The sequence below is a fragment of the Arvicanthis niloticus genome, chromosome 12 (genome assembly GCF_011762505.2).
Source record: "Arvicanthis niloticus isolate mArvNil1 chromosome 12, mArvNil1.pat.X, whole genome shotgun sequence".
In the NCBI taxonomy this organism is placed as follows: domain Eukaryota; kingdom Metazoa; phylum Chordata; class Mammalia; order Rodentia; family Muridae; genus Arvicanthis; species Arvicanthis niloticus.
Genome location: NC_047669.1, coordinates 70047481 through 70059494, shown reverse-complemented (window position 1 = coordinate 70059494; position 12014 = coordinate 70047481). Strand labels below are relative to the sequence as shown.

Here is a 12014-nt window from a genome sequence, read left to right as displayed (position 1 = left end):
GAAGACTGGCCAAATGGTCTCCCTGGGGGAGAAACCAAACAGCTGGAAAAGAACAGCAATGGGAAACTTCCACAACAATGTGAAGATAGGTAAGACTGGAGATGTGTTGGAATGAGGAAAAGTAAGGGGAACAAGGAAGAAGACATGAAGGTTGCAAAATCAGCTTTCTGTTGGCCAATCGTGGCAGGGTCGGGATGGCTAAACTGGTGTGTCAGAATGAAGAACAAAGGGTCTTAAAGCCCTTCTTCCTGACTGCTGCCAGGAAGCTGCAACTACTCAGATCATCTGCTTCCTCAATGATTCATACACGGTAGAGAGGGAGTTCTCAGACCATCCACCCTAAAAACCTATAGATTCTAGAAGTCTGAGAGTCCTGGCCTGTCCATTAATACTTTTGTCGGTATTTCACTAAAAAAGATCATTTGCACACTTCAATGTCTCCCAGGGATTGACTGGCTGACATGTTTACATTTGATTAAAATGATTCCCACAAGATGTATTAAGGAGTTAGAAGGGTCCATACTCCCTACTGTGAAGGCCAGGGAAAGGGCAGTCCAGAATGCACAAGTCACTTTTAAAAGGGGCTCAATTTAATTTTGTTTGAAAACAATTTGAGATAAAAGGAGAAAGGGTAGTGTCAAATGCCAGATTCATATGAAAGTGTTTGATAAATACATCTCCCTATCCTGCTCTTGACTCAGAATAAAAGTAGGAAGGAAATGAACAGAATAACTGCAAAGCTTGCCCCTGGGTAGATATCACCCCAAACACTGTGGAGCTAACATCCTCTGTCTAATAATGAAAGTCGCAGCTTGTAAACTGCAAAGATACCTTCTTACTCTGAAGAGCTGTCAGTGAGAATTTTGAGTGATATTGCAGCTCAAAGGGCAATTTTATACTTTTCAAAAGACAAAGTGTAATGTCAGCTTTCAGCGTCCATGAGTATGATGTATTTCACGCTGTCAGTGAAGAACTAGCTAATGAAAGTTTGCATGCAGTCTTTCAGCAGGGGGGAGAGGTGCCAGATAGCAGCTAATAGAATAATTGCTAGTATATTCAAACAATTATAAGCTGTAATCGTCTTGGTCTCTCCTTTCAGGATCGGAAGAGTAACTGTGAAATTTGAATCCCATGCTAAGGGTTCTTCCTAAGCCATCCTAGTCCCAGTAAGTGTCCTGATGTCATATAGCTACTACCCATAAGTCTTAGTAAACTTAGAGTTGATGAACAACATTTGGAAAAGAGGCTTTTGCAAGAAGAAATTAGTGGCCAAGTGGTTTTCATTTTATCTCAGAAAAACTGGCAGAGTTTTGGCATCTTCAAACTCTGACTTGAACACATTATATTTATACTTTCATATCAGACTGCTTTTTAGGTGAATGTTTTCAGCTCTGTAATTAGTAACGCACAATAGAGGCTTTGGCACTTAATTACAGCATGGCTAAGACAATAATGACATGAGAAATGCTAACACTGAAGGTAGTACTACTTGACGTATCTTTGGCTACATTCTTACTGGCTGGGAAAGAATTATATATGCTTAGTGAATAAACCAAACAGAAATGAAGGCGTGTGCGGGAATAGCTCACATGAGTTTACAACAGGTACTTCAAGTTAATTCAAGTCCAGTCATTGCTGCCAGTTTGGACGAACACAGGATGGGTAGCAGGACTGGAGAAGACCAGGCACTCCTTTAGACTAGAAGACTCCTACACATTCTGCATCTTGACCGTCTTTCTACCTTTCCAGGCTGGACCAGTAGGGCAAAGGAAAGACAATGGCTTTTTATCCCCTTCAGATTGCTGGGCTAGTTCTTGGATTCTTCGGTTTGGTTGGGACGATTGGGACAACACTTCTGCCTCAGTGGAGAGTGTCAGCTTTCATCGGCAGCAACATTATTATCTTTGAGAGGATCTGGGAAGGGCTTTGGATGAACTGCATCCAGCAAGCTATGGTCACATTGCAGTGCAAATTCTATAACTCCATATTGGCTCTCCCTCCGGTACTGGAAGCAGCGCGTGCACTCATGTGTGTGGCTGTAGCTCTTTCCTTGGTCGCTCTCATTATTGGCATCTGCGGCATGAAACAGATCCAGTGCACCGGATCCAGTGAGAGAATCAAAGCCTACTTGCTGGGAACCTCAGGAGTACTCTTTATTCTGACTGGTATCTTCGTTCTGATTCCAGTGTCCTGGACCGCCAATATCATCATCAGAGATTTCTACGACCCAAACATCCATGCAGGGCAGAAGCGAGAACTCGGAGGAGCACTCTTCCTTGGCTGGGCCACCGCTGCTGTCCTCTTCATTGCAGGCGGGCTGCTCTGTGGGTATTGCTGCTGCAACAGAAAGGAACGGTGGCACAGATACCCAGTCCCTGCACACCGTGTGCCACAAAAGGATAACCAAAGGGAAGTTACTGTACCTAGAAAACCTTCCACCAGCTACATCTAAGGTTTGCTTCCAACATCAGCACATGGCTTATGCTCATGTGACTTATAAGTCAACCCAGAAACTGTGAGTACATCAGGCAGGAGAACTACTTTTATAGCAGATTTAAATTGAGATGAAAGTTGTGATTTTTTTTCCCCTGAGTTAGGCATATAAGCGACTTATTTGGACATTGTGATTCCCTCTGTTATTTGTGCTCACTCTTGTTGAACTCAGTACTTATTCTAATTTACATAGTAAAATATTAAGTATCTTCTCACTTATGGGCATATGATGATGATTACTAAATTTTGCTTATCCTGTATTCTAATAAGAAAGTAAAATTTTAGATTATAATTGATATCAATAAAACATACCTGTTTTCAAACACAACTTATTATTTTCACTCCAAGTTTTTTATTACATAGACATTAATAGCTAATTGGTGATAAATGTAAAGCAGTAGACCTGGAAAATTTATAGATTAAATATTTTTGGTTGAACTCATAAAGGTTGTGACTGACTATTTAATAATGATTTTTAAAAATGTCTTCTGGAAAACTCATAGTAAAAATTCAACTTTTTTTTAAGGATAAAGAAATTCTGTTTTTCCCTATGCAAGAGGGTTTTCAAAGTCTTCAGTTTATGGAGGTTAATCTTTCTTGACCCATCCATTCAAAGAAAATAATTTATAAATGAAAATAATATACTCTCAATTTTTATGATTTGCACATCCAAGCAAACAGAATCATCTATGTGGGTTAGGCAAAGAAATAAATGAAGACAAATGAAATTCTTGTTGACGGGATCCACAAGTTCCAGCACTGAAGGAATGGCTTCAGTTCCCTGCCCTATTTAGTGAGTGTACGGGTTTAAACATGCAAAGAGAGACAAAGAGCCAAGGTACTTACTCAGATAAGTAGTCAGGCTGAAATAATTCTTACTGTTATTTTAATTTTCTAATAGACAAATGGGGATGTGGGTGCATTGCATTATGCTTGAAACATACGTTCTCGGGTCCTTGCATCTCGTGGGTACTTAATATCAAGATTAAAAGTGGTATGGGGTTTGAGAGGTAAATATGGGTATAAGATGTTAGTGAGAAAAATCTATTCTTGTAAGTGGTTTCTAATAACCTTGCTATGCTGTGAAGTAGTGTTTGGATATTCAATATTAATCCTTAAAAAGTAATATTTATTTTATAATAAAATATTTAATACTCAGTATGTTATTTCACAAAAAGTTTTAAATTGCTCATCAAATATTTCTCATGTGTTCATGTTTATCATACTATAATAAGCTAATAAAATTGTTATGTATTCCAGTGATGATTTAGTTAGTTACAGGGTTAGTTGGAGAATGCATATTTATTCTTAACAGTCTATCCTTTTAACTGACACATTAATTTAACAATAACTCAAAGCTAGATCCTGTATGAAAACCTTTCTTTTCTTTTCTACAAACCAACCAAGTTCTCAATAATTCAAAGCCCTTTAACAAAATGAAAATTACATTCAAAACATAAGGAAGGTTAAATGTAATATGTACCATAGCTGTAAATATTTTCAAATAAAAACAATAAAAATATTTGTAAAAGTAGTTACTTCAGTGACATTTTCTGAGTATTTTCTTTTACCTGTAAAAGCCTAATATGGTTGTACTGAGAAAGAGTCATTTATCTTATGCAGCTGAGTAGGTTAGCCATCAAGAGAGTGAAGACATATGCTTAAAGGTTGTCAGGCAATCATTTGTCTTACCTTTTGATTGATCTAAGAATAATTAGCTTTACAAGAATTGGCCCTTCACTCTAAATGAACTGTGTCTTTCTGCTGGCCAGTGGATCACAGAGTACAAGGTATAATTCTAGTGGAGTCATGACATACCGTTAGCTATTGTATTTTTTAAAACTTTAAAAATTTTTTCAGACAGGGTTTCTCGGTGTAACCTTGGCTATCCTGCAACTCTCTCTGTAGACTGGGACAGCCTCAAACTCACAGAGATTCATCTGCCTCTGCTTCTTGAGCGCTGGGATTAAATGCATGCACTACTACCACCGAGTAGCTTCCAAATATTATGGAAAAAACCTCACCAACAGATTTGTTGCCTGCTTTTTCATTAATCATGATATACTTTTGAAATGTTAATTTCCCATCTTATAATGGGCTGTGATATTTTCACTAATACAACAAAATGAATTTACTAATTTTAAATACATTTAAGGGTATATTATGAATGCAGCCTATCTATCACAATCACGGTCTATACAAAAAAATATGTTCTTATTTCCTAAGATTTGACTGAAATTTAATTATATGGGAATCTTCATGTAGACTTAATAAATATTTGAGGGTTCTGCATAAGCAATGTACAGACTGCAAAATAGTTGCCAAATTTTACCAATATATATACTTTCCTCTTCCAGCACAAGGATAAAACAAAAATAACTCAGGAAATGTAAAGGCAGTTATTAATTTTCAGTCTATATATGTAAATTCTGAGATGGCTCAACAGAGCAATTATATTCTCAAATTTAAAATTACATAGGAATTTCTTAAGGACATAATACAGAAGAGCAAAGGTAGGAGACACTAAATGTCTTTGTCTCCAGAGCATGTGTGTTGGGAGAGGCTCCTTCTTTTTAGACCCAGTATTTGAAGACAAGACTCAGGAAAATGATGAGCTCTAAGACAGGTTTAAGAACCCAAGGAAAGACAGAGCTATATCATGATTTACATATTGGAAGCATGGATGGGTTTTCAAAAATCCATGTTGGATACAGAGAGATAGGCAGAGATAAGAAGCATCTATACAGGCTGGGCAGTGGTGGCGCACGCCTTTAATCCCAGCACTTGGAAGGCAAAGGCAGGTGGATTTCTGAGTTCGAGGCCAGCCTGGTCTACAGAGTGAGTTCCAGGACAGCCAGGGCTACACAGACACAGAGAAATCCTGTCTCGAAAAACAAAACAAAAAAAAAAAAAAAAAAAAAAACAAAAAAAAAAAAAAAAAAAAAAAGCATAGCATCTATACAATGTGTTTCGTCTGACAGATAGAAAAAAAAAAATATTACCTAAATTTCCACAACTAAAACACCATGAGAATGAAGAGTATATTCACAAACATACATAATACATACATACATGTGGACATAATACATGCATACATACATACATACACAAATGCATGCAATTGCACACACACACACACAGTTGTGACAGTCTTCTCTGGCCCAGAACTTTACCTGTCAAGGCTGAGGGAGTCTGAAGTAGTGCACAGAACAGTCACACAGTCATCTGTCCTCAGAGCAATCCTTTGTGTCCTTGTCTTCCCAACAAGATCGGTCTCTGCATCTTTGTGCTATGGAGTTTGATGTCAGTGTCTAAGCATTTCAGTAGCGAGACTATTGCGATTGGGAAATGGCATCATCTGCAACAAATTACCAAGCATGGAGGGGTTGGAGAGAGGAAAACTCAGGGGGAAATAGTATAATTACATTAAATTGTTTTAAATAAAAATTGTTGTTTTAAAAATAGAAATTTAAAATGAGCTAAATTTTCTCATCGTTATTTTCAATTGGTCACTTTTTTTTTGTGGGGGGGGGAGTTTGAGACAGGGTTTCTCTGTATAGCCTTGGCTGTCCTGGAACTCACTCTGTAGACCAGGCTGGCCTCGAACTCAGAAATCTGCCTGCCTCTGCCTCCCAAGTGCTGGGATTAAAGGCGTGCGCCACCACAGCCCGGCTAATTGGTCACTTTTTAAAACAACAACACATATAAAAATTGCTGCTTAAGGAGAAACAGAAAGCATTTCTTGAAATTCTTGAAAGTGTGTTTAAAGTGCCCAGTGAGCCTTTGTTGGAAAAAAAAATGATTTTTTCTTTGCAAATGGTTGTTAATTGGAGGTAGTTTGGGGGTAAGGATAAGAAATCATATCTACTTAACCCTCTTAGTACCAAGACTCCGTCTGGCTTGAACATGTGAAGGTCATGTGTCTACTGCCTCTGGCTCTGTGACTTCTTATGTGTATCCGTCCTCTTGTGTCTGGAAACACACTGGAGTTTTTGTTGTCATCTATCCCCTCATGCTCTTATGGTCTTTTGGTTTCCTCACCTGCATGGCTTCCTGGTGCCTTACAGGAGGGAATTGATGGAGACATCCCACTTAGGACTGAGCTTTACAAAGTCTTTCACTCTCTGCACATTGTCCAGTTGTGGGTTTCTGTATTTGTTCTCATGCCTCAAGAGGAACTTTATGTGATGCTGGCTGAGGTAAGCACTGGTCTGCGAGTAGAGGGGAACATTGTCAGGGTTGAATTCATTGCTGTCTCTCTAGCAGAACAATAGTATTTGGTTTTCCCTGAGGTCCATGGCCTATCTGGTCTCAGGTTCTTAAACACCTGAGCAGTGTCAGGTGTGGGTGCCTTCTTGTGGAGTGGGCCTCGATTCCAATAAGAGAGTGGTTGGTTACTCCACAGTGTTTGTGTTGGTGCCATAGCAGTATGTTATGTGGGCAGGTCACCTTTGTAGGTCACAGGTTTATAGCTAGGTTGTTATTTACCTTGCTCCTCTGGTAGCATGAAGATTGTCATAAATTATTCTGGTACCAGGAACACTAGCCAGTAGAGGAGAAAGTTCTAGTTTGGCACTAGCTAGACTTTTCCATATGGATTTTGAGTCTGCAATCAAATGAGGCCATTCTCCAAGCCCAAGTAACTGAAAGGAATCCTCCCTAAATAACTTACTTTAACAGGAGAGTTTGAAACACAAAAAGATTAAGTACAACTCTTTAAAACAGTTATATGTGTAAACCAAAAACACCTGGCACATGGGAGCTGGCAACAATTTGCTGAGATAATGAATATTTCATGAATTAATGAAGGAAAAATTTAATCAGCATATAATAAGATATGACACCTAGGGGAAATCAGAGCTCTTAGTCGACTTGCACTTTTAATATTCCTTTAAAGGAGGAATTTCAAGAAAATATTTATTTAATGGATAGATACTATTCAGTAAGGAACTATTCCATATAAAAATGACAGGCAAAATCCAAACTTTAGGATGGAGCAAAGCTGTGGTCTCAATTACTTAGGAAAAGCCCAGACGTTTCTAGCAGAAATAACTATTTAAATAATTACTCAGGAGATTAAAATGCAGATAAAGCTACAGCGTAATCACTGATATTTTTGCTATGATAACATTGTATTTGAGAATTTTTGCTATGATATAGCTGAGGTGTGAGAATCTTTCCATGTCATGGCAGATTATGACCCAGAGAACAAGGGAAGAACCAAGCGCCCACGTTATGACTGGCAGATGGGTCCATAGTGATCTGTGGTTACCAACTTTTTCCCACCGCCTAAAGGTTCTACAGCATTACCAAATTGTAGCACCAGCCAGAGAAGCTAGGTGAAAACATAACCCTGTGAGCCCTCACAAGTCGGAAAGAATAACCACTAAGAGTAAACAAGCATGCAAGGCAGGGGGAAGAGAGGCCATGGGAGATTACAAGGGAAATCAAGGGAACACTCAGTTTCATCTTGAAGAAAAAACATATGATGAGTACTGTCATTTACAAGGTGATGGATGTTTTCATAGGCTTTGAGAACCCCAAGGCCATTGTAAATACCTTCTTCTTCCTTTCTTCCAACCCAGGGCTTCCAACATGGTAAAACTCTCAGCCTTGTGAAGAGTAAAGAGTGTTTCTAGATACCTTTTTATCAGTCAAGAAACCTGACTCATGCCATCCTGCATTTCAGCACCGATTCTCAATACCTAACCTGCCTAAGAAAAACTTGCCTTTCAACTATATCCCCACAGGCTCTGGAATCCATTATTATTGCCTGTCACACAGTCTAAATCCACAACTGAAATTCTTCCCTATCTCCTCCTGCATTTAATCTTCTATCCACATTGCATTCTGTGCCCTTGCAATGATTTTCACCTTAATTACCCCTAAAATATCTAATGCATTACAATCCTCAATGTCTGTGTCAATAATCTTGTTCTGCATTACATCTTTCAGAATCTAACTCTTTGTTAAAAGTTATTTTTGAGACTTATCTATACACTTTGGAGAAGACACACTCTTGTTTTCTTTTCATAGATATTTGATCCTTGAGAACTCACCTTAATCCCAATCTTTCACATGCCAAGACAGGCCATGAGTCTTTATAGACAAAGCACTGACATTGGTGATTTGAGTTCAGCATGTGCCTCCCCAGCCAAACTGAGCTTCAGCCTTCTCATTGTTAGAACAAAATATACATGTGTCTATAATATATGTGAGAACTATATCTAAATTGAACTTATCTAAACTATAGGTAAATTTATATATGGAAGAGAAAAGGTAGAATACTTTTTATTCTATTATTCTCTTTAATTTTCACATTATAGGAAGAAATCCAATACTTAAGGAGATTATCTCACCTTTTTAAAGACATACTGTGAGGCCATTGCTTCCCCCACTGTTTCATAATATATTTAAAGATATGCACTTCCCTTCCTCTCCAAATAAGGGGGATGATAATCATTAGTCCCTCTACTTGAATGGCCACTGTGAGGATGAAGCAAGGCAGTGCCTGTGAAAGCATTTTAATCACAACACATTATGTAAATGTAATATATAATTACTATTATTATCCCCAAGCAGTGCAAGCCTTAAGTTCTTCATGTGTCTCTTGCTTTCTCTATCCATAAAGCATTTCACTTGAATGTCCTGTTGGATATAAAAGGAGGCCAAATAATATTCATTATGTTTCTCTGAAATTTCTGTTTCAACAAGTTTTTATTTAAAAGTTATAATTTATTTGCTTTTAAAAGAATTGGAATGAGTTTTCATCATGGTTTAACTTGATAGTTTTTCTGGACACTTCTACTCAAAAATATAAAATTAGGCAACAAGGTATATAGGTACATTATCTCTTTCAGTGTCTCCACATGAATAAAGCATATAGATGATAATGGTGGTGAGGGGAGAGTTGGGATTCTCAGCCACTTCTGTCATTCTAAAATTCAACGTTGATATCTCTGACGTGTAAATGAGCTCTAAGCTGTATCAAACACAAACTATACTTGTCTTAGCACTCTTACTTAGATCAACATTGCATGGAGCTGTGGTTGAAGAAGCGATGCTTGCTTAAGTTGACTTTGTGTTTCTTTTGGAACAGCTATAAATCAATGGCAATAAAATTTCTTTTCTACTATTCTTATACATTTCATGTGCAAGAATGCCTTTGAAAGACCTAATGGAATGCCCAAGGTTTGACAAAGTTGTCTTTCTACCACTCTTAAAAAGTAGATGTTTCCATCTTTAGATGAAGACACTCATCATTAGAGCACTGAGTAGCTTCTGTATGCCTTTCCAAGCCGTATGCAACTTTTATCAAACTGGAAATACTTTTCTTTGTTACTTCTATCAAGAATTTCATGAAATACTTGAATGAAAACTTCTATTCTTTGGAGGAAATGTCAAAGTAACAACACATATTAAAAAAAAAAAAGATGAATCAAAAGCAACATGACATGGTACAGTCTGTGAAAATTGACATAGGAGATCAAAGTGCTCCTGGAAAGCAGGGGGTGGGGCGTGAGTAAAGATGGTTGGGGTATGGTTCCTTAGAGACCATCATGCAAACATGCCTGACCTAGGAAGGCAAAGGTTAAAATAAAAGTACATACCAATTGAATATCTAATGACAAGCTCCAAAAAGCAAACACACAAGCAGCATATAAACTGAGCAGGTTGTAGTTAAGTATTTTGGGGTGTGTGTGTGTGTTTAACAACAATTAATGAAAAACAGAAGCCATGAATTTGAAAGAGTGGGGAGGTTTAGATAGGTATGTATATGGGAGGGTTTGGAGAAAGAAAAGAAAAAGGGGGAAAGGGAGAATGATTTAATTATATCATAATCTTAAAAATTAAAAAGAAAGTTAGGCCGAAGTGGAGATGCAATTACTCAACCCCTTTAAGTAAATCCAGGCAAGGACCTACAATAGGGATCCACTCGAGATGTGTTAGGGCTTCAAAACAAGGAACATGATGCAATAGGATGCAAAACCCTTTGCTTTGTAGTTTGTTGGAGGAATTTGCTTAACTGAACCATGCCCTTACAGGTGCAATAAAGCCTTCTCCAGCATTGTAATTGACTCTGTATCTTTATTCCCATATTACATATTCCTATCTTACACATGTAAATATTTGAGAGATACCTTCCATCCCTCATTGAACACTAAGCTCCTCAAAGCCACTAGAATGTTAATATGTTCCATTAACACACTAGTGTGCCCTTATTATTTGGAGCTGAGCTAGAAGCAAGGAACATAGACCCATAACTTCAGTAACTACAGAACCCAGAAATGGCTCCTGTTCAACAGACAAAGCAGTCAACAAACTGAGAAGGCATCCTATGAAATGTGAGATAATATTTACAAGCTCTATGTATGATAAGCAATTAGCACCCATCACCTATCCAAACAGAATAGTTCTTGTTGGTGTTATCAAAGGTATTCATCTAACTTCCATTCCATCATTCTAAAGCTATACTCTGAACATTAAGGATTTTCTTTGAGGTAGTCTTATTATCACTCACAGTGCTTGGGTGGGTTTCTTCTTTCATTTCAAACTCAATCTCATGTGTTTGACTATGGATAATGTCCTGTGGACCCATTTACAGCAACCAGCCAAAGGACTTTAAACGGGTGCCTGTGGGTGTGTCCATAAAACTCACTATTGCTTCATTTCTATTGGAATTAATATAGTTTTCCATGGGAGTCTAGTTTATAAGAGTTACTTAAATATGCAGGGGCTTTGGCATCTACTGCAGTGATCAGGCCTGACTGAGCAGCAGTTCATCCTTGGCTGGCTTGATGGAGTCTTACTTGCTGCAGAGTTAGAATTATAACTACATTTTAGAAGTCTGTGTGTCATATTTACCCCTAAACTCATCGCTCACTCTATCCTGTATTTCAAACAACTATAATCATTTTTCCAAGGAAACATTTGAAATGCACTAAAACTGAAATGAACTAACCTATCCGGTGAGGATTAAACATAATAAAAATCATAATCTGTGAGTTTCTTTTTGGAAAACTCATTCCCCACAAGTCGTTTGTAATTGTTATTTTAATTTGTTCTCTGAAAGTTTGGCCCTTTCTGTCTCACCTTGTGGATGATTATCTTCTGTGTTTTCTTAATTAGATTTAGGCCACATCTCATTTTACTTAATCCCTTCTTTATCATCAAGATGTCTCACAATGAAATCTCCATGTAACACAGTCTAACAGATGTTTGATATGGAGGGCTAGGATCACAAAAGCACAAATAAATGTCTTCAACTGTAATGTTGGACTGATAGGGTGTTTTCCTGGGTAAAGGCATGCACACTTCCAAGTTTGACAGCCAGAGTTCTATCAGTAAGACTCATGGTAAAAGGAGAAGAATCACTTCTGCAAGTCATCTTCTTGACCTACACACCACACACCACACACCACACACCACACACCACACACAGAGACACACACATACCACAGACACACACACCAAACTGCTCACACCACACACAGACATACAAACACACACATCACACACAA

The 12014-nt window shown here is 37.9% G+C and overlaps 2 protein-coding genes across 2 annotated transcripts in view; both read left to right on the top strand.

Moving 5' to 3' along the window:
• Cldn8 (claudin 8) overlaps nucleotides 1-2330 on the top strand; it is a 45246-nt gene extending 42916 nt beyond the window's left edge. Inside the window, exon 3 of the mRNA XM_076943115.1 lies at nucleotides 2187-2330. The gene's annotated coding sequence lies outside the window, so the exon portion shown is untranslated. The remainder of the gene's footprint in view (nucleotides 1-2186) is intronic.
• Cldn17 (claudin 17) lies at nucleotides 1562-4007 on the top strand. The gene has a single exon (XM_034515379.2). The coding sequence runs from the start codon at nucleotides 1778-1780 to the stop codon at nucleotides 2450-2452; it is 675 nt and encodes a 224-aa protein (XP_034371270.1). The 5' UTR covers nucleotides 1562-1777; the 3' UTR covers nucleotides 2453-4007.
• Nucleotides 4008-12014: the final 8007 nt, after the last annotated feature.

What these genes read in the sequence shown, in the direction of transcription:
- Cldn17 (XM_034515379.2), top strand. Translation starts at nt 1,778, where the DNA reads ATGGCTTTTTATCCCCTTCAGATTGCTGGGCTAGTTCTTGGATTCTTC.